Below are 27,432 nucleotides of genomic sequence, written 5' to 3'. Positions count from 1 at the left end.
AAAGTTTCACAAAGCTGAACAAAGTGTCATTCAGGTCATGGCAAAACTTGTCTCGGTGAACTGTCTGTTCTCATGCTGGGTGTTTTGGGATGTGGGCGTTCCAAAAAAGAAAAAGCAGTTAAAAAAGTATTTTACTCCTATTACAGCATGCACAGAGAGGTATTTCATGACCGCGGTCACTTACCTGTCTTGATAGGCGCTGATGTTGGTTATTTAAAGTGGAAAAGTGATGTATATAATGAGGGTGTCAATCAGAGGCGTGTGGGCAGCGAGTGTGAGATCAGACAGCTAAATGAGGGATAGATCTGGAAATGGAAAGTTAAAAATGAATAAATAAACACTGGTGTCTGACACTAACTACATGTTTGGTGATGAGGGGTCTTCTGGGGCTGTCACAACTAATGAGTGGCAGGGGCCGTTTTCAGCTATGCATATTTAACAGGGCTCAATGACACGAGCGCACACACACATATAAAGTGAGAACACACACCTGTCTGACTGAGGCATGGTCATTAATCAGCTCATGCACACGACACATACTATGACCTCAACAATGACTTCATCAGCGCCTGCAGAAAACGTACAGAAAGTACCTGAGCTGATCTTTTTCCTTTCTTTTTTCTCCTCTTTTCCTACTCTCTTCTCTTCTTCTCTCTACTCTTCCTCATCTTATATAATCTTGTTTTGTCTCGTCTAATTTAATCACATTTCATGAAGTGTCTTGATCTGTCCTCTTCTCATCTTATCCTGTCTCATTTTATCTCCTCTTTAAATCACCTCTCATCTGGTCTCCTTGTCTCTACTCATGTTTTTGTCCCATCTCATCTCATCTCCTCTGCTTTTTTCACCTCATGTCATCTCATCTTCTCTAGTTCTTTTGTTTTGTCTTCTCTTCTTGTGTCTTTCTCCTATGTCCTACTGTCTCCTCAGTTTGGTTCATTTCTTCTCCTCTCCTCTCATATCACCTCATTTCATCATTTGTCTCCTCGTCTTTTTTTGCCTCTCATTTCTTTGCCTCTCCTCTCACTCTTCTCTTGTCTCCTTAGGTCTCCTTGTCTGCCTTCATCTCTTTATTTCATTTTATTCCTTTTCTTGTCTCAATTTATCTCCTCTCCTCTGATTTTCTGATATCATCTTGTCTAGTTCTTTTGTTTCCTCTTCTCTTCTTGTGTCCTTTCTCCTATGCCCTCATGTAGTCTCATCTCTTCTTGTCTCATCTCCTGTCACATCGCCTCATTTCATCTTTTGTATCATCATTTTTTCTTCTCGCTTTTCTTTGCCTCTCCTCACTGGACCTTCTTGTCTTGACTCCTCTATTGTCTCTTTAGGTCTCCTTGTCTCTCTTCATCTTGTTGTGTCTCATTTTATGTCCTATTCTTGTCTTGTTTTATCTCCTTTCCCCTGCTTTTCTCGCCTCATCTCATGTTCTCTAGTTTTTTTGTTTTGTCTTCTCTTCCTGTGTCCGTTCTGCTATGTCCTCATTTAGTCTCCTCACTTTGGTTAATCTCTCCTTGTCTTATCTTCATGTCTAATTTCCTCTCATATCTCCTCATTTCATCTATTTTTCTTCTCTTATTTCCTTGCCTCTCCTCACTGACCCTTCTTGTCTCAACTTCCCTTATTGTCTCTTTATGTCTCTTTGTCTTCTCATCTCGTCTCATTTTATGTCCTGTTTTTGTCTCATTTGATCTTCTCTCCTCTGCTTTTCTCACCTCACCTCATCTCATCTTGTCTAGTTCTTTAGTTTTGTCTTCTCTTCTTGTGCCCTTTCTCCCATGTCCTTATTTAGTCTTTTAACTTTGGTTCCTCTCTTCTTGTCTCACCTCCTCATATCACATAATCTCATAATTTTTTCTCCTCTCATTTCCTTTTCTCTCCTCACTGCCTCTCCTCTCCTCAACCTTCTCGTCTTGACTCCTCTATTGTCTCTTTAGGTCTCCTTGTCTCTCCTTGTCTCATTGTATCTAGTTTTATGTCCTCTTCTCTTATCTGATATCCTCTGGTTCTTTTAGTCAATTTCATCTGGTCTTATCTCCTATGTCTTTACCTCTCGACTCCTCTCATTTCTTTATTTTATCTCCTCTTGTCTCATTTCTTCTGGCCTCACATTACATCTCATCTTGTTTCATCTCATCTTCTGTCAGCTCTTTTCCTCTTATCTCACTTCTCAACTCCTGTCTTCATCTTCTTTCCTGTCCTCTGCTTTTCATCTTTGTTTTCTTGCATTTCCTTATTTCTTTGCTTATTTCCTCTTATGTCATCTCCTAAGTTGTCTTCTTTCCACATTATCCATCATTCCTTGTCTCCTCTCAGCTCTTTTTCTCATCATCTCACCTCCTCTCCATTCTTTATCCCTTGTCTCATGTCTTATCTCTTCATCTGGCTTTATCTGGTTTTGTCTCCTCTCAATTATTTTCCTCTTTTTGTCTTCTCTTCTTCTCTCGTTGTTCTGTCTTTCTGTCCTCCTCTCACTTCCTCTCTCCCAGTAAATAAGTCATGTTACTCCCTCAGATCATTATGTCCCTGGTTTCTCAGTCCCTGTGGACTTTGAAAAGTGCAAAACTGCCATTGTCTCCAGACTGTCCTCTGCATAACCCCACCCTGTCAGCACTCCTTTTTTGGGCTCAATCTGGCCTCTCTTTATTTGCTGTCCACCCCCTGGTCTGGCCTCATCTCTCTCTCTCTCTCTTTCTCGTCTCCCATCACCTCACTTGGCTTCAACTCTTCCCCCAGCTTCCCTCCCAAACAATGCTCGACATAAATCACTGTCAATTAAGCACGCCTTGTAAATCAAGCATTTTAATTTCATTTCACAATTAAGCCACTCCATCCGTATTCGGCTTCCCCTTACCGTCCCGAGATGAAATGAGCTTTCAATAGAGATTCAGCCAATAGCTATGAGTTACACTTCAACTCGAGCGCACGCGCTTCCAAAATGACCTTAATTAATTTCTCTCCGTCACCCCTGTCAGCTGGCAAATTAGTGGCTGCAACCTTCTGCATGGGTAAAAATGATTTGGCATTTAAGTGACTGACTTGACCTTGCGAGTCGCCCGACTTCAGACAGTGGCGGAATGACACGGAGGCGGCCCGCAGGAAGCGAAGCTGTATTTTTAGACGTGCACTTCGGTTGCCTTCCTGTCACTCTGCTGCTCATTGCAGGCGTGATTACTGCCTACCTGTAACCTGCTAGCTTCCCTTTACAGTTTGTGCACGGTCGCACCTGACAGGAAGACGCGAAAGGAGACGACGCGGGTTCAGATAAAGGCATGAAGCTGGAGGTGGAGGTACCGCCTGTGGCATCACACCATCAATTGGGGAAGCGAGAAGGGCAGAAAGAATATTACAGAGAGCGAATGCGAATACGAAGGAATGCGAGATTCCTCTTTTTACTGCTGTTGACCGAGCTTCCTGGTTCATGCACACAATTATTGAAGATCTGCATGTGTTTGTGCACTACTGTGTGTATGTGTTATACATGCATGTGTGTGAGTCAGTGAGGCTTAAGGCAGTGTAGATGTCACTCTCAGCTGGGGAAAAACAGCTTTGTTATGTAAAGCCACCGTGTGGAATCCTCCATGTGGCCTCCATTCATTATACTGCTGCATTATTATCATTTATTACCATTCATTACGTTTATCAACCTGCTCTCACTCTCTCCGTCTCTCCCTTAGTGGCTTTTGTGAAGGACAGACCTCTATCTTTTTCTTTTGTATTTCTTCTGAGGTTTATTTTCCCTATAGACTAGTGGCATGATGAGCAGAGACTGACGTGGTGGGTATGGCGTCATGCCTTGGAGAAGTGTTTTTTTTTTTTAAGGAATCACGATTCTATAATGGCACAAATCAAGTGTGAGAACTAAAAGAGTGTCTTCGTGATGCTGGTATACAGTACAACCTGTCAGCACTGGCACTTTTCACTGTTGCTATCACTCCATTAGTCTGTGTTTGTGCATTTCAGACGGATTGTACAGTAAGTCTGTATATTAGTGGTGAGAATTTTTAATTGTTTTGCCAGTAGGTGGGAACAAGTGACTTTATAAGTGACATTATGAGATTTTAAGGGCCAGATTTACTAAACAGGGCAAATTAGAGTGCAATTCCACAATCAAGTGCCAATGGGAGGGGACAATTCTGTGTGATTTACTGACAATGCACACATTAAAGAACACAGGCGCAGCCAGATAATTTCTGTAATGACCAGCGCCGTTAAATAATAGTGAAATTACCAGTAATATGATGAGTGCAAACGTTAGCAAATCGTATTGCGTGATTCATTGTAATACTCTCCTTAGATGCAAAAATTTAAAACTGCATCCACACCCTTTCATCGCTAATTCTTCATTGCGCATCTTTAGTAAATCCTAACAGTACTATTTTATGCCAATGATTTCTAATGGAAAGGAATGCGAACAAGTCACTATCTTTAGAAATGAGTCATTGAATTGTCTACTCAGCTGATTTAGGCATTCAAGCATGCTGATTCGTTCAGGAACAAAACAAGTGACTGTGTATAAATGTGTTCGAAATCTAGTACTTTCTTTCTTTTACTAGTAAAAGTAATTTAAAGATTTACTTGGGTACAAGAAATGACTACATCTTTAATGTTCTTAAGTATTAAAGGTAAAAAAATAAAATAAAAAAAGTTTTTATTTATGAAATGTAGTGAAGGAAAAGTTTTCCCAAGAAAAATACTCTGATAAACTACAGATCATTTTTAAATTTACATGAGTAAAGTAAAAATACTTCACTACAGTCCACCTCTGCTATTTTATGGCTGAAATAGTAAAAGTATTCTGCTAATATGCTTTTCCAAATACAGTCACTGTCTTTATGAGTGATTCATTAAATCATTCATTTATCTAATTCAATCAAAACACATAATTATTCAGAAATAAAACTGGTTTATGAGTCATTATATTATTTAATCAACTGATTCATTCAAGTCTGTGATTAATTCAGAAACAAAACAAGTGACTGTCATTATAAGGCAGTCTTTGAATCATTTACTTAACTGATTCATTCAAAAACACCAAAAAGTTACTGTAATTAATTTTTCAACCAATTTGTTTAAAAACAGTGACTCATTCAGAAATGAAACAAGTGACTTTCTGAATTATCGATATGAAACTACTTTTGCTATTTCTATGTTTTGAACTTACATTTCAGATGCAATCCCTTCAGTTTTGTCTGTTTTTGCTCCACAATCATAAACTGACAAACTGGTATTGTCTCTGAAATGTAAATGCTTTTATTTTAAGAATTCAACATATGAAATGTATAGTATGTTTTGTAATATCTGGTTCTATTGTGTATAAGTACAAAATTCAGGAGTGCATTGTATGTGCACTGTAGGTTAAATTGGAAAAATCCCTCGGTGATGGGTTCGTTAGGCGCTGACCCCTGTAGTCCCATCAGGCCAGATTCCAGGGGGGTGCAGTCTGTCCATCCATGGGTGAGTGTGGGATGATAGAGGGTTGTATGGGGATAGGCCGATAAGAGATGGGGGTAATGGAAGGGCTGGAGCACGACTGAACAAAAATCAGCTCTGGAAATGGAATCCGCCGCTGGAACGTGTCCAGAGATATTGGAAGGCATCTTGTGGAAAGAGGCTATTAAAGATCACAGGAGTGAGCAGCCTGTGGCCGTTTCCCTCGTAGGTTAGATGTATGAGGGACGGATGTATCTGGGGGGTAGGGTGTGGGGGTCGGTCCAGAGACAAGCCTCTCAGGCAGATACCTGACCGCAGAAAAGCTCTCAGCCTCTCGATTTGGTCTTAATAGAGAACGGGACCTGATAAAACGTGACAGACCCCACGCTAATCACAACGGCAACGTGACCGCAGCTAATCCATTTTACACATCTCTTTTTAAAAACGGCATCCGTGCTGTTGGCACGACCGGGCTTGGTGTGAGACGAAAGTCCTCATTTGCAGGGCAGGAAACACCAGCATGGGGCTCAGAGCAGTAATTAACTGCTAAATTATTTAAGTACAATGCTAAATTGTACAAGTTTCATCAATAATCTATTGTAGCATTAAGGATATGTTAGCGAGTATCACTGCTAATGAGAGCAGCACAGAAGAGAGACTGGAGAATACCAGTGTGACACCAGAGACACCGCTCTGACACTTACTTTCCGAGTGATGTCATTTCTTAAAGGTAAAGTGTGTCATTTTTCCTCCCAGTGTTAAATATCAATAAATATTAATTCTGTCATCATTTACTCAACCTCATGTCTGACTTACTTTCTTCCTACAGTACATGAACTACTGTAACTTCTGCTGCGGCTCTCATTCTCACTGCAGCATATTTAAAGTTTTTTTTTTTTTTTTTCAAAATTGTTTATATTTATTTATTTATTTAATTGTTGTCCCCCATATCGTTGTATGGCTTCAGTAGACTTATATAGCTATATAGTCAACAAGTCTTACAGACTTTTTAATGACTTTTTGAGCTTGATTCCTTTTTTGTCCTCCCAACTGCCTGCTGTTCTTCAGAAAAATGCTTCAGGTCCCAAAAAATTGTTTGTTTTTCCAGCATTTTTTGGCAATTTTACCCTGTACAACAATGACTGTATGATTTGGAGATCTTTTTACACAACATTGTTTTCCTTCTGGAGCATCAGTAAGCGTTTGAACCTTGCATATTGAGTCCCTCAATTGTCCTCAGTGTGAAAAGATGGATCTCAAAATCATACAGTCACTGTTAGGAAGGAAGTTCAAATACAGAAAAATGCTGGAAAACCTAAGAAATTGTGGGACCTGAAGTATTTTTCTACAAAACAGCAGGCAGTGTAACTGTTCAGGACAAACAAGGGACTCATCAACGACTATCACTAAACAAAAAACAGCTGTGGATCATTCAGTTAAGAACACAGTGTTAGTATTAAAGTGTATGTAAACTTTTGAATGGGGTCATTTTTATAAATTCAACTATTATTTTCTCTTGTGGACTATATGTAAACATATTTTATGTAAAATATGTCTTATTCAGGTCAGTACTACATAAACAATAACATGCATTTTATGTGATCCCTCTTATTTTGGTAAAATAATTAACATTTTGCAGATTCTGAAACGGGGATGTAAACTTTTGACCTCAACTGTATTAATTTTAGTTAGTTTTACTCTAATGGCACATTAAAACTTTAATTTAAGAAACAACCATTTTATTTTTATCAGGACACTTTGAAGAAGCGTTCTGTAACAATGTAAGTGCAGAATTACTTTTTTTTCTCTAAGATGAATTTTATTATATGTGACTCTGAACCGCAAAATGAGTCAAAAGCTTAGATTTTTTTTTAAATAGAGATTCATACATCATCTGAAATCTGAATAAATAAGCTTTCCATTGATGTATGGTTTGTTAAAATAAGACAATAATTGAGAGAAAACTATTTGAAAAACTGGAATCTAAGGGTGCAAAAAATCTAAATATTGAGAAAAATTCTTCTTTCCAAAAGAAGTTCTTAGCAATGCATATTACTAATCAAAAATTAAGATTTGATATATTTATGGTAGAAAATTTACTTAATGATCTTTAATTAATATCCGAATGATTTTTGCCATTAAAGAAATATCGATAATTTTGACCCATACAATGTATTTTTGGCTTTTGCTACAAATATACCCATGCCACTTAAGGCTGGTTTTGTGGTCCAGGGTCACATATGTTTGTATTTTTTGTATTTATTAAATTTTGAACATGCTGTGACAGCTATACAACACATCATTTTAGTCTACAAAAATATTATTTTCAAATATAAAACTTGTAGCATTTTTCAAAAATGTACATCATGTGGAAGCACAAGCAAGAAGTGTTACACAATTTGTATGCAACCTGTGGCAGCCTTATAATGACATGAGATAAATTCTATGCAAATAAATAATAGACTTCTACCGATAATAAATGCTCTTACTGATCTTCTTTTTGCATTAGCTTAGGGCGGGATTACAATGGAAAGCAAGGGAAGCAGGAGAGTTTTGGAAACAATTCTGTTTAGTACAAAAGTGACACTTTTAAAGCAAGTCAGGGGTAAAAGTGATTCGTGAGGCATTTGTTAGATCTTTCAGAATTGCACACTATAGTGTAAAACATTCTGTGGAATCCTGCCAGGCTGTTGTTACATGGCTCTGTGGTCTGTGAACTGCATTTATGATGTTTTTGGAAGCTCAGCGCTGATGATCACTGAATACGTTCTGTCTCGCGGTAGTCTCTGCGCTGAGGCTGGATATTAACAAATCACGTCCTGTTTGTCTGCGCCAAGAGTCCGTTTATGAGCCTGTAATGATTAATCTCGCTGTGAAGTACACAGTAATATCCTCCTGTCTATATTTTTTTCTTTTCATCAGCTCGACGGAAATGACCCCGTACCAGAAAATCAAACCGCTGCGTATGGTCTTGGTGAAGTGCATCTCTGTACAGTGTGTTTGTTGTACCTGAGAGGAGCGGAGGCTTTTGAATTATTGAGTGACTTTGTTGTGTAAGTGTCCCTCGGTGGGCCGGGATGGGCCTGCGGTGCCGTGTGTTCGTGTGCCATATGTCCACTGCTCCACACTGAGGCGCTGCATACACTGTCCTTCACCCCCAACAAGCGCCTGCGACACTCAGCGGTCAACGCAAACACCCACACATACACATATGTACCTTAGAGCTTAGTTAGGGAGGATGCAGCTAAGGAGATTCGATACCGGGGATGGATGTGACCTTCCATGTGTGCTTGAAATACTAAAATCGCAATTTATCTTTCTCGTTTCTGCAGGCATTTCCTGTTTAAGACCTCTTCGGGGACCACGCCTCTCTTTAGCAGCTCATCCCCAGGTTACCCCTTGACATCCGGCACAGTATATTCACCTCCACCGCGACTCCTACCCAGAAATACCTTCTCCAGAAGCGCCTTCAAGCTGAAGAAGCCGTCCAAGTACTGCAGCTGGAAATGTGCCGCTTTGTCAGCGATCGCTGCTGCCGCCCTTCTGGCCATTCTCCTGTCCTACTTCATCGGTAAACTATCTCATTCCCTCTTTTTTGTTTGTAGCTTTTCAATGAGCTTTTTTATTGACTGTGATGTACTTGCATATGTTAAGCTTGTCTTTTTTAGATCACTTTTTATAATCAATTGAGAGACTCATTTAGGCATTGTAATGAGCACTTCTATCTGTACAAACACTGATTCTGTGATAGCAATAAGCAGATAATTTAATTCCATATAGAGATTAAGTAGGCTATTCATCATTAGTTTGCGTGTGTGTGTGTGTACTGTATGTGTGTGCATATTTTATCCAGATGCTGCTCATTACTGAATGTGCCTGAGGAGAAATGTAGAAATGTTACCTAACTCATAGCGGGTGATCTGTGACTAGAACTCAACAGTTACATTGCTAACATCTGAATTATTAAAAGCAACGTTTCAGCTTGTGCTTTATGCATCTAAGATGCCCAGCTGGCTTGATCCTGCGTATTTCTTAAAAAGACTCTGATTTTTATGGAAGTACATTTCTGCCGCAGGGATGAAATTTATATATATTTATAAATGTGATGCATTATAAAATATTTTTAATGCATTACTTATGCCTTGTAATGCACCTTATAATGCATCATATGATCTCATGAATAATTTTATATTATAGGAGAGGTTCACTTCCAGAATAAAAATTTACAGATCCTTTACTAACCCCCTTGTCATCCAAGATGTTCATGTCTGTCTGTCTTCAGTCGTAAAGAAATTATGTTTCTTGAGGAAAACATTTCAGGATTTCTCTCCACATAATGGACTTCAAACTTCCAAATTGCAGTTTCAATGTTCTTATCTAGCGAAACCGTCATTTTCTTAAAAAAAAAAAAAAAATTAATTGATATACTTTTTAACCATTTTAAATGCTCATCTTGTCTAGCTCTGCGTGATCTGTGTGTTCCGATTCAAAACAGTTAGGGTATGTCAGAAAACGTCTCGGGTTACGTATGTAACCCTGGTTCCCTGAGGGAACGAGACACTGCGTCATCAATGCTATGGGGAACGCCATTGGCGAGCCTCTCTCTGAACGTAGTCTGCCAACCAATCAGATGACGGGAGTGATGTCACCGGCGGGGTGACGTAAGCGACCAGGAAGTATAAAGCACGTGCGTTTGAAGCCGGCATCAGCTTCCAGGAATGAAGCGATGCGCGGCAGAGATGCGGGAATTATGGTCCATGACGCAGCGTCTCGTTCCCTCAGGGAACCAGGGTTACATACGTAACCCGAGACGTTCCCTTCCGGGAACTTGGCTGCGTCATCAACGCTATGGGGAATGAGATGCCCACGCCTCCATAATTCCAAGTCACTGCCTAGTGACTGCTAGGACAAGGGTGGAAAGAGTTGTGTCTGGTGAACATGCCAGAACACAGGGAAAGTCTCCGCCTGGGGAAATTGCCAGAACGCGAGTGATATTACACCTCTGTCTGGGGAACCGCCAGAACAAGTGGGAGAGAATACACCTCGGCCTGGGGAAACTGCCAGGACATGAGGGATAAGGAGTCTCTGCCTAGGGAAATTGCTAGGACAAGAGTGGTATTACACCTCTGTCTGGGGAACCGCCAGAACAAGAGGGAGACAAATACACCTCTGCATGGGGAAACTGCCAGGACAAGGTGGGATAAAAATCTCTCCCTAGGGAAATTGCTAAGACAAGAGTGGTATTACGCCTCTGGCTGGGGAACCGCCAGAACAAGAGGGAGAGAATACACCTCGGCCTGAGAAACTGCCAGGACACGAGGGACAAATGTCTGTCACTCAAGGACAGAGGAGCCTGGAGCGGATCTCAGATCTAGCTCATAGAACCTGATGAATGTTAGAGGTGAGGACCAACCCGCAGCACTGCAGATGTCCTGAATAGGGACACCTGCTGCCAGAGCTTTAGAGGCAGCCAAGCCTCGAGTAGAGTGAGCCTTGACCCCCAAGGGTGATGGCAGGCCAGAGGACTCATACGCAGTAGAAATGGCATCCACGATCCATCTACTGATAGTAGGTTTTGAAGCCGGGTACCCCCTCTTAGGGGGACCGTAACAAACCAACAATTGCTCTCTTTAACGCCACATGGCAGCTCTGTGGACGTATGTGTCCAGTGCTCACAGCAACGCAGTCTTAATTGTAAGATTGCGGTCCGAAATCTCCTCTAAAGGCTTGAATGGAGGCCTACAGAGCGCTTCGAGCACCACAGCAAGATCCCACGTGGGGACCCTCGGTTTCACTCAAGGCCTCAACCTGAGTGCACCACGGAGGAAACGTATGACCAATGGGTTTTTACCCACTGACAGGCCACCCGAGAGGGGCGTGGTAGGCTGATAATGCCGCCACGTACACCTTCAGGGTGGAGTGGGCTAGCCCTGCGGAGAAACGAGACTGCAGAAACTCCAGTACTGTACCTATCGGGCAGTGAACTGGGTCTAATTGGTGTTGTTTACACCATGCAGTAAACAGATTCTACTTAAGGCCATATAGTTTCCTCATAGAGGGAACTCTGGAATGAAGGATGGTCTCAACAACCTCGGTTGAGAGACCAGTGTCTATGAGTTGTGCCCCCTCAGGGGCCACATCCATAGTTTCCACAGCTCCAGGCAGGGGTGAAGGATTGAGCCCCCTGCCTGGGAGAGGAGGTCCCTCCTGATGGGAATCTCCCATGGAGAGCCATCGAGGAGGGCGATTATGTCCGAGAACCATACTCGGGCCGGCCAGTACGGGGCTACTAGTAGCAGCCGTACTCCAGACCGGCGTACTCTTTCCAGAACTTCTGGGAGCAGAGCGATCGGGGGAAAGGCATACAGACGAAGCCTCGACCACATCTGTACCATAGCGTCCAGTCCAAGAGGAGCTGGAGGAACTAGAGAGTACCAGAGGGGACATTGCTATGTCTCTCGAGTCGCAAAGAGTTCCACCTGAGCCTGGCCAAACACTCTCCAAATCTGCTTCACTACTTCTGGGTGAAGCATCCATTCCCCGGGCCTCAGCCCCTGCCTAGACAGGACGTCTGCTCCCACATTGAGACGTCCAGGGATGTGAACTGCTCTTAATGAAAGAAGTTTTCCCTGTGACCACAGGAGGATCTGGTACGCCAGCTTGTATAAGGGGCGTGAACACAGACCCCCTGGCGGTTGACGTAATAAACTACCGCAGTGCTGTCGGTGTGGACCAGCACATGACGGTTTCTCAGGTCTGGGAGGAAGTGCTTCAGGGCCTGAAACACAGCCAGCATCTCTAGGCAGTTTATGTGCCACAAGAGATGGTGGTTGCTCCACAGACCACGGGCCGAGCGGCCACTCATGACCACTCCCCATCCGGTGAGAGATGCGTCTGTCGCTAGCGTGACCTTGATCTTGCGGAATGGGTGCCCCTTCGGGGAAAACCCCTTGGTCTTGAGTCACCACTGTAGTGGTCTCATGTGCAGCAGTCCAAAAGGTATCACGTTGGATGAAGCTGCCATATGACCTAACAGTACTTGGAACTGTTTGACAGTGAGTGACAGGCCTAGCTTGACCGCATTGGCTGCAGTAAGGATCGACTCGATCCGAGCAGGTGACATACGTGCCTGCATAGTGGTCGAATCCCATATGACAACTAGATAAGGGGTTCTCTGTAATGGAGACAGCACACTTTTCTTGGCATTGAGTCTCAACCCCAGCTCTTTCATGTGAGCGAGAACAACATCTCGATGTTGAACCGCTAACTGTTCTGTGCTGGCTAAAATCAGCCAGCCGTCTATGTAGTTGAGTATGCGGATGCCCTGGAGTCGCAGAGCAGCATCCACACACTTCGTAAAAGTTCGGGGTGAGAGTGCTAGGCCGAAAGGAAGAACTATTGGTAAGCTTTGCCCCTGAAAGCAAACCTCAGGAACTTCCTGTGTTGGGGAAGGATGGAGACGTAAAAATAAGCGTCTTTTAGATCTATCATGACAAACCAGTCCTCGGACCTGATTTGAGACACGACTTGACTGACAGTTAACATTCTGAACTTCAGTTTCATGACTGAGCGGTTCAACCGTCTGAGATCTAAGATGGGCCGCAGCCCTCCATCCTTCTTGGGAACAATGAAGTACCGGCTGTAGAACCTGGCCTCTCTGTCTGGAAGAGGGACCACCTCGATGGCCTCCTTCTTCAGAAGAGAATTTACTTCTTGCTCCATAACCAGACCCTGCTCGGGGCTCACCAGAGTAGGAAAAACCCTGTCGAAAGGCGGTTGGCGGAGCGCCGAATTGGATAGAATAACCTTTCTCTACAAGACGCAGGACCCATGTAGATACATTCGGCAGTAGTTTCCACGCTGCCAGAAAGTCTACTAAGGGGACCAGCCTCTCGAGACTGGTTTCTGGTGTTACTAGAGGTATTGATTCGGTGACCTGTAACAGCTGGCTGGCAGGAGACACCTGAATCAATTTCTCTGAGGACCCCCGTAGGGGTGGCGAACGCCCTAGCTCCGCTACGTTTCCGGGCGGAGAGACTAGAGAGAGATGTCCGCGGGAGATTGCCGTGCCCTGTAACACTGGCAGGGTTAGCTGACTGATCTCCTGAGGGCCTCGAGGAAGAACGGGCACCATAAACTGTGGTGTAAACCGTTTCTCCCCGAGAGGGGCTGCCCTCATTGGCCCTGAGCCATGATTGTCAGGGCCGTTTAGCCGAGGACCTCTTAGACTGAAGCACGACCCTCAGGTCGGGCTTAGTCTTCAAAGCCCCCGGCTTGGAGCGTTGCTGGCTCCTTTTCTGTGTCTCCCGGTATGAGTAGCTAGTACACGGCTGGGACTGCTCCCATCCAGCAGCCCCAGAGAAGTAGACACGGCGAGGGAGGTAACGTTGGAACGCCGCTGCTTGTTTCTTAGCCTTAACTCCCTGGTGAAAGCTCCCTCCTCAAAGAGAGCTTTCCGGGAACGAAGCACCCGCAGTGGAAGACGTACACACTGCGAACAGCCAGCCCCCTCAAGAGCTGACTGTGCGTGCTCCGCACCCAAGCAGACCACACGCAGACTGTGTGTATCCCCACCAACAATGAAACGTTGGCAGGGAGGAACACACCTTCTGTGGGTCTGCTCAACCGCTTTACTAAAACTCTTTCCCCCCTTTTTGGTTGACATGTCTTACTCAAATAAAAGTTGTGCAAACTGGCAGAGAAATACAGCAGACATGCAACAGACAGACAGTTCACACAGAGCGTTTCGCTGAATGACAAAAGCTGACGCCGGCTTCAAACGCACATGCTTTATACTTCCTGGTCGCTTACGTCACCCCGCCGGTGACGTCACTCCCGTCATCTGATTGGTTGGCAGACTACGTTCAGAGAGAGGCTCGCCAGTGGCGTTCCCCATAGCGTTGATGACGCAGCCGAGTTCCCAGAAGGGAACTCCCATCTCATTTTCTTCTCCAACTTCAAATTCATCCTACATCGCTGTTTTACCTTTTGCTGTAAAGGCCGTTTGAGCTTGTTCACTTTATAAAGTCTGGGGCTGTACTTGTAGGACTATGGAGGAAGACTTTGAGGTTGGAGGAGAAAATGAGTTTTTGACATACCCTAACTGTCTTGAACCGGAATACACAGAGTTCATGCAGAGCTAGACAAGACGAGCATTTGAGGTTAAAATATATAAAAATTGCCTTTTTTTGAGAAAATGATCAATCGTTTCACTAGACCCTTCTTCCTCAGCTGGGATCATTTGGAGCTCTTTGAAGCTGCATTTAAACTGCATTTTGGAAGTTCAAACTCACAGGCACAATAGATACCCATTATATGAAGAGAAATCCTGAAATGTTTTCCTCAAAAAACTATATTTCTTTACGACTGAAGAAAGAAAGAATCTTGGATGACAAGAGGGTTAATACATTGTCTGTACATTTTTGTTCTGGAAGTGAACTTCTCCTTAAAAACACATGAGAAACAACTAGGAATCTGCAAATGTTATAAAATATTTTAGCACAGTTATTTCTGAAAAGATAATGCATTACAATGAACATTATAAATACCTTTATAATGCATTATGCATTAAGGCTTCAGGTGTTACCAAAGTGACATAATGATACATAAAGTCACAATTTTAAAATCATACAGTTACCATGAATAAATAGTGACACTCAGCTTTTAATTTATTTTTTACTCTGTGGAAATGAGTTTCGATGTTTCTATCATTTTCCAGAGTTCTTTTGCAAAAGGTATTTAATTATTTATTAAAGGATTTACTTCCAGAATAACAATTTTCTTATAATTTGTCTTTCCTTCTTCAGTCCAAAAGAAATTAAGATTTTTGAGAAAAACATTTCAGGAATTTTCTCCATATAGTGGACTTGAATAGGGATCAGCGAGTTGAAGGTCAAAATTGCAGTCTCAATGCAGCTTCAAAGGGTTCTACATGATTCCAGCTGAGCAATAAGGATCTTACCTAGCAAAACATTGTGTATTTTTCTTTAAAAAATATATATATGTATGTACTTTTTAACCGCAAAAGCTCATTTTGCACTAGCTCTGACTTCACACATTATGTAATCACATTGGAAAGGTCACACGCGGTTGTTCTTTATCTGTGTACTTTGGTTCAAACAGTAGGGTAGGGCGAAAATCCTCCAAAATCGTAGTTTGTAATGGGCGTTTGACTTTTTTTTTTGCACTTTTGCTTTGTAAACACTGGGTCAAAACTTCTGCCTACATCAAGTCGAGCTGGTGCAAGATAAGCATTTGTGGTTAAAAAATATATAAGTTTATATATTTCTTTAGAAAATGACAGATTGTTTCGCTAGATAAGACCCTTATTCATCAGCTGGGATTGTGTAGAGCTCTTTAAAGCTGCAGTTTGGACCTTCAACCCATAGGCTCCTATTTAAGTCCTCTATATGAAGAAAAACCCTGGAATGTTTTCCTCAAAATCCTAAATTTCATTTCAATTGAAGAAAGAAAGACATGAACATCTTGGATGACATGGGGGTGACTAAATTATCCGAAATATTTTATTCTGGAAGTGAGCTAATCCTTTAATCAAAGATGTAGTAAAAGTCAACATTGATGGTCCTAATTTTAATCAGAGGACTGATTTCATTTGAGGATTTTGTATTATTTTGTGTTACTCATCCAGTTTAAATTTTAAGATTACTGTGATGTAAACTACTCAAGAGTAATTATTTCAGTCTATTCACAACATTCTCGTTTACTCCATCAATATCCATGTCAACCTAAAGACAATGTCGGCCTCTGATCGTGAAGGACACTTTAAATGCAAAGCACTGCCGTGAGTCTTTAACCCCACACTGCGGCCATGAAGGACACGCTTGAGGGTGTTATTATTTTCAATAAGGCCTCTCTGGTTTCGTGTTTTGTGAGTGTATGCGAACGTCAGATATTGGGTAATGGAGAAGCGTCGGCCTTCTCCTCACACCTCACAGAGCATCGTAAAGGACCCCCAGTGGAGAACAGAAATGAGCCTTCGCTCTTCACACTGGATGAGTTTAATACTGAGGGTGTGAACAGCATGAAAACGCGAGAGAAAATGAGAAAGAGGTACACTCTCATTGAATATCAGAGAGAAAGAGAGACAAGGATAGAGACACAAAGCCACATAGACAGACAAAAGCGGACGCAGAGGTAGAGGTTGGCTTTCTGTGGCCTCTATTAGAAACACACCTGGGCTGGGGAGTTTTGCTCTGGCAGGATGCCTCAGTCCCCTCTGTGTCTCTATTTAAAAGCCCCAAGCAAGGGGCAGATGTGTCACACGGACCCGCGCTGCCCCTCTTCTCTCTGGGGACCCCACTCAACAGATGGGGCAGTCAGCAAGTGCAGGAGTCAGCACAAACGCCCTTGTTCTTCATGCCTGCGTCGCTGTACGTGTATTCAACTATCCGTCTGCCTTTCCCATGTCCTTCAGTGCTCTACGGTCTGTGCTGTCTGAAACTCAGCTCACTTATCCCTCCAGATAAAACCACACAGATATCCACTTATTGAAGCTGGGAAAAGTTCAAAAAGTATGTGGATACTTAAGTGATCATTGAAAGTGCCATTTGAAAGTTTGGGGTCTGTAAGATTTTATGCTTTTTGAAAGAAGTCTCTAATGTATGGAAGCCCGTTTCTGCCACTGAATTAAAAAAAAGGTAATTCTGACTTTTTTCTTGCAATTGCGAGTTTATATCTCTCCATTCTGACTTTTTTCTCAGAATTGCGTCATATAAACTCGCAATTCTGACTTTTTTTTTCAGAATTGTGTGATATGAACTTACAATTGTGAGTTATAAAGTCAGAATTGCGGGATATAATCTCACAATTGCGAGAATAAAGTCAGAATTGCGAGATATAAACTCTTTTTTTCCTCACAATTGCGAGTATATATCTCTTAATTCTGACTTTTTTCTCACAATTACAAGTTGTATCCCGCAATTCTGACTTTGTAACTTGCAATTGCAAGTTTATGTATATTTCACAATTCTGAAAAAAAAGTCTGAATTGTGAGATAAAAAGTCGCAATAACTTTAATTTTTTTATTCAGTGGCGGAAACGGGCTTTCTATACTAATGCTCACTAAAACTCCATATCATTTACTTACAAAAATCAACAATAATATAATATAATATAATATAATATAATATAATATAATATAAAGACAGTAATATTGTGAATTATTATTATTATTTAAACATATATTGTAGTATATTTTAAATTTATTACACTGATGGCAAAGTTTTTTTTCAACAGTCATCATTTTAATATGCTAATTTGCTGCCCAAGAAGCATTTCTTATTATTAGCAATCTTAAAAACAATTGTTCTGCCTAATATTTTTTTGTGAAACTGTGATACATATTTTGGATACATGCGCAAGATTCTTTGATGAATAATAAGTTCAAAAGAACAGCGTTTATTTAATTTAATTTTATAACATTTTATTAATTCAATATTGAAAATATAAATATTTAAATCAATCAATCAATCAATCTTTCTGGCCCCAATATTTTGGATGGTAGTACACTATATGCATTACATAACAGAATATCAAATTAAGTGCCATTTATTTGAAAGAATACTACTAATGTGATGAACTACATCTGTAAATAAATTAAACTGAATGTAATTTAAAAAATGACCCTGAAAGTAAAAGTGGAGCTAGTACTGGCAATATGGCACTGATGTTTTGTATTGTAATGCAATGAAATGTATATATTTTTAATCATTACTTAGTGTCCAAACACTAAACAAATAGTAGTGACTCATACAACAGCCGTATATTGTTTGAAAGCAGAGGTTAAACTTTCATTTTGGTCTGAACTGGATTCATTCCAGTGAGAGCATTCATTCAATAAATGTGTATTTACTTTTCTAAAGGTAATTCTAGCTGTCCTGTCAGCTGTATTCAGTGGATGGAGGTCTTAACTGACGGAAACTGACCCTGCTTAAGCTCTCTGACAGTGTGTTTATGGACGTGTTCGCATTTGTGTGCGTGTTTGTATATTAGTGCGTTCCCACAAACAGATAAATGTGCCACTGCAGCATTTTCCACCAACTCAGATGTGGCTGCTAGTCCGTTGAGAGCTGGCCAAACTCCCTGGGAATGGAGGGAACGCACAGGGGAGAGAAAGAAGAAGTTATTTTTATTTCCTCATCTTTTACTGGGGGCCTGAAAGACTCCTCTTTGCTTCATTCTCTTTGGGGATGGATAACTGTCCCAGAACGGCACCATAGCCCCTGAAAGCCTGAATTCAGCACCAGGAGAGGAGGACTCACAGATGCTCTTACTAACACATTTCAGATCCCTGTGGCTTACATTCATACGCACACACACACACACACACACACACACACACATACAAGCACAGGTGTGCAGAGCAGTTCTCTATGAGGAGAGGAAAAGAAAGGAGAAAAAGTGAGACAAGAGGAGGAGATACAAAAATAGTGTCCAGTTGAGATGAGACAAAAGATAAAATGAGACCTGATAATTGAGGTGAGACGAGACAAGAATAGCCAATATGAGATACAGTACGACTGAAGAAGGGATTAGGCAAAATAACACAAGATGAGACCTGCAAGAAGTGAAATGTCAAGATTAAACAAGATAAGATGGTGAAGCATTAAGACAGTAGCAATTAAAACAAGATGAGAAGAAAAGAATTAAAGTGAGGCAAAAGTCAATAATAAGAGAAAAGGATGTGACAAGTGGAGGCCAAAAGAGAAGAGAAATGTCAGTATGAGACAAGACGAGAGAAATAGAGATGACATGAAAAACACTAAGACCAGATAGAAAGAGATGAGACAATTTAGCACAAGATGAGACCAAATCAGAATAGAGACACCAAGATGAAATCAGAGGGACAGAGATGAGATGAAGTGTTATTGGTGGGTTGAGACAAAATAACACTGATTGAAACAAGATGAAGTGTCAAAACGAGATCTAATGAGATGAAACCAGGGAAAAAGATTCAATGAAATATCAAGATGTTGCCGAACGTGAAGTGAAATGTCAAGATGAGACAAGAGAAACAAAAATGCGATGAGCAGAGAAGCATTGAGACCAGATAATATGAGTCAATAAGAAAATGAGACAAAGATTAGATGAGAAAAGAAGAGAAGCATTAAAAAACATTGAACAAAATGAGAAAAGGAATCAAACAAGATGAGATCAAAACGAGAAGTGAAGCATTATTATTAAGAGGACAAGAGACTGAGACAAAAAGAGAAAGAAATGAGACCATGAGAAGAGAAGCGTCAATATAAAACATCTTGACAATCAAGACAATAGAAAGAGACAGTTTAGCTCAAGCTGAGACCAAATGAGAAGAGAGACACCAAGCTGAAACCAGAGAGACAGAGATGAGATAAAGTAGAAGTATTGAGATGACAAAACACTTATTGGGACAAGATCTGATGAGATCTGATGAGACCATGGAAAAAGATTAGACAAAAAAAAAAAAAACTAGAGGCCAAATGAAGGGAAGGGAAACAGCAAGATAAGACCAGAAACAAAGATGAGATTAACAGAGAAGCTTGAAGACAAGATAATATAAGTCAATAAAAGATGAGAAAAGAAGAGAAGCATTAAAGTAGAGAAATGAGACAAATAAGAAGAGAAGCGTCAAAGTGAGACAAGACATAAGAAACAGAGATGAGATGAAACGCACCAGATAAATAAGACAATAGAAAGAGATGAGACAATTTAACACAAGCTGAGACCAAATGAGAAGTGAGACGCCAAGATGAAACCAGAGACAGAGATGAAATGAAGTGTTAAAAGAAGTATTGAAACAAAATAAGATTGAGATGAGAAAGATATGAGACAAAATAGTACAAGTTGAGATAAGAGCAGAAATGAGACCTGATGAAATGAGATGAGAATAGACTTTGAAAAAATGACAAAAGATAATTGCCAAACGAGAAGGAAAATGGCAAGGTGAGACAAGAGAAACACAGATAAGAAGAAAACAGAAGCATTGAGACTGGATACTATGACTTAATAAGATAGATGAGACAAAGACTAGAAGAGAAAATGAAGAGAAGCATTAAAGTAAGATGGAACAAAATGAGAAAAGGAATCAAACAAGATGAGATCAAACGAGAAGTGAAGCATTAAGATGAGACAAGAGACTGAGATGAGACAAAAAAAGAACATAAGCATCAATACGAGACAAGACGAGAGAAACTGAGATGAGATTAAATGCACCAAAGAAAAAAAAAGACAATAGAAAAAGATGGGACAATTAAATACAAGATGAGACCAAATGAGAAAAGAGACACAAGACACTAGAGGGACAGAGATGAGATGAAATCTTAAAAGAAGTGTTGAAACAAAATAAGATTGAGATGAGAAAGATATGAGACAAAATAACCCAAGATGAAAATGGAATAAAAGAATTAAAGTGAGAAAAAAGTCAACACTAAGAGAATGGGGACAAGACAAGTTGAGACCAAATGAGAAAAAAAAAATCAATGAGACAAGACAAGAGAAACAGACATGAAATTAAACATGCTGAGACAGAAATGAGATGAGACAAAAAGAGAAAGAAATGAAACCAAAGGCATAAGGGACAGAGATGAGATGAAGTGTTAAAGGGATGAGAAAAGAGTAGAAAAAAACAGAATAGAAATGAATGCAAGATGATAATAGAAGAAAATAAAGTGAGACAAAAGTCAACAATAAGAGAAAAGGGACAAGACAAGTTGAGATCAAATTAGAAGAGAAAAATCAATATAAGACAAGACAAGAGAAACAGAGATGACATTAAACGCAATGAGGCCGAAATGAGATGAGACAAGAGACTAAGATGAGACAAAAAGAGAAAGAAATGAGACCAAAGACACAAGGGACAGAGATGAGATAGTTTTAATAGAAGTGTTGAAACAAAATAAGGTTGAGATGAGAAGGCCATAAAACACAATAAACACAAGATGAGATGAGACCTAATGAGATGAGAATAGACTTTGAGACAAAACAACACAAGATGAATACAAGCGAGAAGTAAAAGGGCAAGATGAGGCAAGAGATGAAAAGAAAACAGAAGCATGAGATAAAAGATTCTAAAAATTAAGATGACAAAGGAAGAAAAGCATTCAAGTGAGATGGAACAAAATAAGGAAAGGGATCAAACAAGAAAAGAATCATTAAGATTAGACAAGAGACTGAGATGAGACAAAAAAAAGAAAGAAATTAGACCAAATTAGAAGAGAAGAGTCAATATGAGACAAGACATAAAAAACGCAGATAAAATGAGACAGGAAAAAGAGATGATACAATCATCACAAGCTGAGACCAAATGAGAAGAGAGACACCAAGGTGAAACCGGAAGGACAGAGATGAGATGAAGTGTTAATAGAAGTTTTGAAACAAAATAAGATTGAGACAAGAAAGACATGAGACATAATAACACAAGATGAGAAAAGAGCACAGATGAGACCTAATGAGATGAGATAGACTAGAGAAAGACACAATACAAAATATGTACAAGGTAACTCCGGATGAGGCAGAATGAGAGGGACACATCAAGATGAGACAAACAAGAAAAACAGATGAGAAGAGAAGTACTGAGACCAGATCAGATGCATCAACGTGACATAAGCAAAACAAGAAAGATAAGACAGAAAAAACAGGATGAGAGGAGAAGTGTTGAAACAAGATAGAGCGCAACGAAAAGAGACTTATTGCATGCATTCATGACATCACTCTCGTCACTGTGTTGTGAGGCTGCTACAGCAGGGATGGCGTTGCTAGGATACAGGTGAGCGGTCCTGATGCAAAAGAGAAACAGGTCTGTCATCATATGTTGTGGAGAAGACAAACGCTCAGCAGCTCCCTCGCGGTCTCGCCTGCGCTAAAGACTGCTTGATTCATTGGCCCAGAGTGATCAAAGAAAGGAAGAGGGAGATAGAGGGAGAGCGGACAGGGGCAGATGGAATGTGTAACAGAGATAACAAGGTTTAGACTCCATCAGGCTACATGCTGATTCCACAGGCTGCAGTCTGGATGGCTCAGAGCCCGTTGAGGAACAACACAGCATCAGATCAGCAACAGGAAGACGACGACTCACTTATATGGCACACTGACATAGTTAAAAGAGCTATATGCACTAACACACTAAATACACACCGTAGACAAGTTGTGCTTGCTGAGAAAGTTGGGATATACAAGTAGATTTTCTTGTTGGTCCTGGAATGTCCATCAGATTTCAGGGTGAGCATAAAGCCTATGAGCAACATTTTATCACTGTCTGCTAATTTTAGTAGTTTGTTGGGATAATGCACAAGTTTTTTCTTTCTTTCATTCTTTCTTTTTTAAATACAAAATTATTAAATTATTATAATTTAGGGATAGTATATTTGTAAATGTACAAGTTTTGGATCAGTAAGATTTGTAATGTTTTTTTTTTTTTTAAAGTCAAAGTTCAATTTATTTGTTAAAAAATACAGAAAATAATGCATTTCAAAATAACATTTTTTTTATATTTATATATTTTAAAATATAATTTATTTCTGTGATGCATAGCTGAATTTTCATCAGCATTACTCCAGTCTTCAGTGTCACATAGTCCTTCAGAAATCATTCTAATATACTGATTTATTGCTTTTGTTATCAATGTTGGAAACAGTTGTGCTTCTTAATATTTTTTTTTGGAAACTGTGATACTTTTTCACGATTCTTTGATGAATGAAAAGTTAAAAAGAACAGCATTTATTCAAAATAGAAATCTTTTCTAACAATATAAGTCTTTATCACTTTTTATCAATTTAACACATATTTGCTGAATAAAAGTATTAATTTCTTTCAAAGAGAGAAAAAAATAAAAAAATTACTGATCCCAAAATTTGTTGCAAAAGTTTTCTATTTTAAATAAATGGTGTTCTTTTTAACGTTTATTTATCAAAGAATCCTGAAAAAAGTATCACAGGTTCCAAAAAATATATATTAAGCAGCACAACTGTTTTCAACACTGATAATAAACCAGCACATTAGAATGATTTCTGAAGGATCATGTGACACTGAATACTGAAGTAATAATGATGAAAAGGTAGCTTTGCATCACAGGAATAAATTATATTTTAAAGTATATTAAAATAGAAAACCACTAATTAAATTGCATTAACATTTCACAATATTACAGATTTTTCTGTATTATTAATCAAATAAATGCAGCCTTGATAAGCAGAAAAGTCTCCTTTAAAAAGCATAAAAATCTTACTAGTCCCAAACTTGTAATTATTCAATTATTATACATTTTAATATTCAATAATTACCTTTATAATAACTTATTATACCATAAATTGTTAAATTATCATACAAATGCATGTATTGCAAAATATTAATAATGCTTTATTACAGTGTTATTACTTAGTATTCATTAATTCATTTATTTGAAATGTTTAATTGACATTATTATTAATATAAATGTATTGAACTATTGTAACTATTTATATCAAATTGTGAAATGTATTATAAATGAAATTGTTAAAATGACAAATTAACTTAAGAAATGTATTTATTTATTTAATTAAATTATCATTAATGTCAATATATAATTACATTTATTATAAGTTACTAACTAAATTGAAATTGTATTTGTTGCAAAATATGTCATACATTACTAGGTAGATTTTTAACTATTTTATTCATTCACTTATTAATTCATTCATTTGCATGCAATGCTTTGGCTAAAAGTACTACGTGCACTAGATGTGCCAAGAAAGTGAAATGAGTGTTGCATGTAATTAGGATGTGATAGGAATTTTGTCCCAGGACCAACAGGAATATGTTGCTCTAGTAACATGTCCTGTTTTAAAAAATAGCATGCAGAGAGCTACATCGCTGTGCATTTTCAGAGCGCATCGGTGTCCTTGAGCTGGGAAAGTTGTGCGTGGGTATGGCGATAGTGTGGGGTGCATGTGAGTTCTGTGTCACCTCTGTGTTGTGCGGATACAGAGGCGGCTCATACATCAGTGAAGACAGGCCGTGTGGTGAGTGTCATGAAAGTAGACAGAAGACAAATTTGCACTCTCTCTCTCACTCTCTCACTCTCCCCGTACCCCCTCTCTCTGTATTTTTAGCAGCATCATCACTTCCCTTCATTGCCCACCAATGACTCAAATGCTCATCGCCACTCTGGGCCGTTGACCTTCACGCCAGCCGATGCGTGCACCTCCATTTATAACGCAGCGCTGTCTAGAGCGTTATTGAGTAATCACAGCCGCTTACTCTAACCACATGCCGCAGTGTTGGGGCGGTCTGAAGAGTCAAGCAGCGTCCATAAACATCACTCCAGTACTACTGAAAAGACATCGATTGCAGTTTGAACTTCATTCTTCCTGATCTAGCTTAGGGGTTTTAAAGAAAACATAAAACAGCATTAATTTCCATAATGTGATGTATTTTGGAGTGAAGCTAAATGTTCACTAGGACATAATTTAGGGCAGGACTTTGTTGTGTACATCAAGATTTGTTATTGGGTTGTGATCGTTTAGCTATTGTATTATTGTTTGCATCATTTTCTTCTACCCGCTTTTTATCAGCAGACATTTCACAGGCAAGGATATTACATTTTGATGCAAGGAAATATTGTATGAATGATGTAAACTCATGTATAATTCATAGTGACATTGATATGTGTTGAGTAAATACAACCAATTTTAATTTGAAGTTGTTTATGAAATGATATTTTGCCCAAAAATGAAAATTAAGACTTTTTTTTTCCTTCAGTAGAACTAAAAACTGTGCAGGTCGAGTTTTTTCATTCCTTTATAGTTAAAGAATTAGTTCACTTCCAGAATAAAAATGTCATCCAAGATGTTCATGTCTTTCTTTCTTCAGTCGAAAAGAAATAAGGGTTTTTGAAGAAAACATTGCATTTTTTTTCCATTTAGTGGACTTTAATTGTGGCCAATGGGTTGAAAATACAAATTGCAGTTTCAATCCAGCTTCAAAGTGCTCTACATGATCCCAGACGTGGAATAAGGCCCTTATCTAGCAAAGGGATCGGTCATTCTCTCTAAAAAAAAACAAAAAAACATGTTTATATACAGTAGTCAACATTCGAAGTGGATCAAAAGTTCACCAAAAGTTGTCCTAAGATAAGAATGGGTATTCTTTTTGGTTTTAGGACAAATTTGATGAAAGGTTTTGATCCACTTCGAATGTTGACTACTGTACTTTTTTACTGTAAATGCTTGTCGTGTAGAGCCCTTTGAAAAAGATATTTGGATTTCAACCCACTACCATTGAAGTCCACTATATGGAGAAAAATCCTGGAATGTTTTCCTCAAAAAAAACTTTCTTTTCGACTGAATAATGACAGACATGAACATCTTGGATGATAGAGTTGAGGTCAAAAGTTTACATCTCCCTTTCATAAATGTTGATTGTTTTACTGAAATAAGCCGGTTCATACAAAATGCATGTTATTGTTTATTTAGTACTGACCTGAATAAGATATTTCACATAAAATATGTTTACATATAGACCACAAGAGAAAATAATAGTTGAATTTATAAAAATGAACCCGTTTAAAAGTTTACATACACTTGATTCTTAATACTGTGAATACCTGAATGATCCACAGCTGTGGATTTTTTGTTTGTTTGTTTGTTTTGTTGTTTTTTGTTTAGTGATAGTTGTTGATGAGACCTTTGTTTGTCCTAAACTGTATTGCTGTTCTTCAGAAAAAAATCATTCAGGTCCCACAAATTCTTTGGTTTTCCAACATTTTTGTGTATTTGAACCCTTTCCAACATAGACTGAATGATTTTGAGATCCATCTTTTCACACTGAGGACAACTAAGGTACTCATATGCAACTACTACACAAGGTTCAAACGCTCACTGATGCTCCAGAAGGAAAAACAATGCAGTAAGAGCCAGGGGGTGAAAACATTTTGAATTAGAATATCAGGGTAAATGTAACTTACAGTATTTTGACTTCTGGGAAACATGTAACTATCTTCTGTAGTTTCTGAAGGGCAGTACTAAATGGAAAAAATATTATGCTTAGGCAAAATAAGAAAAATGTACACATCTCTATTCTGTTCAAAAGTTTTCACCCCCCAGCTCTTAATGCATCATTTTTTTTCCTTCTGGGGCATCAGTGAGCATTTGAACCTTTCATAATAGTTGCATATGAGTCCATCAGTTGTCCTCAGTGTAAAAAAAATGTATAAATTCAACTATTATTTTCTGTTCTATCTACTGATTCATACTGATTCAGGTCAGTACTAAATAAACAACAACATGCATTTTGTATGGTCTCTCTTATTTGGTAAAATAACACTTTGCAGATTCTGAACTGTATGTGGGTGAGTTATTTTTATTCTGGAAGCTGAATCTTTCAAGTTTTTTTAAAAGAATGAGAAACAGTAAATCTGTTTTGTGGGAGGAAAGTCATTATTCACTTTCATATGGAGTATTTTTGTGATGACACTGAAGAAGGAAGGTCAAACAGGTTTGGAATGACATGAGGGTGAGCAAACGATGACAGATTTTCATCTAAGTTGCAAACAAGATGAAGAGACCCGCTGTGTGTGTGAGCAGGAGTGTGTTAGCCAGCAGCTTTATCCCACATTGTCATTGTGGCTCCGAGGTGACCTCGGCATGTCATCTGACAGCAGTCATGAGGGACACAGAGACAGTGAGCGAAAGAGGATGCTGGACTTTGACACTGCACCAACATATGGTACATAGGGAACACGAAGCATATGGCGTGTATGGTGTATTCCTGGTTCGGGAGCAGCAGGAGATGTAGACTGGAAGCTGGTGACTCTCAACAGACTGTTGTAGGTCAAGAGAAGTCACATCAAGGGCAAAGGGACACAAGTTCACTTCAGTACGGCTTGCCGGCCGGGTGGGCGGTGGGAGAGGAGAGAGAGAGAGAGAGAGAGGAGAGAGAGCTCGCGCTGGCACAGATCAGAGCAGGATCTCTCTAAAGAGGAGGAGAGAGTTCCTGTGAAGGGCGTCTTTCAGTTTGGATCTTCTCCTGTGT

At 39.6% G+C, this 27,432-nt stretch overlaps 1 protein-coding gene across 3 annotated transcripts in view; it reads left to right on the top strand.

Moving 5' to 3' along the window:
• The window catches only part of tenm2a (teneurin transmembrane protein 2a), a 311,956-nt gene that overhangs the window by 216,295 nt on the left and 68,229 nt on the right, over nucleotides 1-27,432 (top strand). For all 3 annotated transcript variants that reach the window (XM_073820005.1, XM_073820004.1, XM_073820006.1), the window contains one exon: nucleotides 8,763-9,001. In XM_073820005.1, coding sequence (XP_073676106.1) covers nucleotides 8,763-9,001 — 239 coding nt within the window. The remainder of the gene's footprint in view (nucleotides 1-8,762; nucleotides 9,002-27,432) is intronic.

The sequence above is a fragment of the Garra rufa genome, chromosome 16 (assembly GCF_049309525.1).
Source record: "Garra rufa chromosome 16, GarRuf1.0, whole genome shotgun sequence".
NCBI lineage: Eukaryota > Metazoa > Chordata > Actinopteri > Cypriniformes > Cyprinidae > Garra > Garra rufa.
This window is presented reverse-complemented; position numbering and strand designations above follow the sequence as displayed.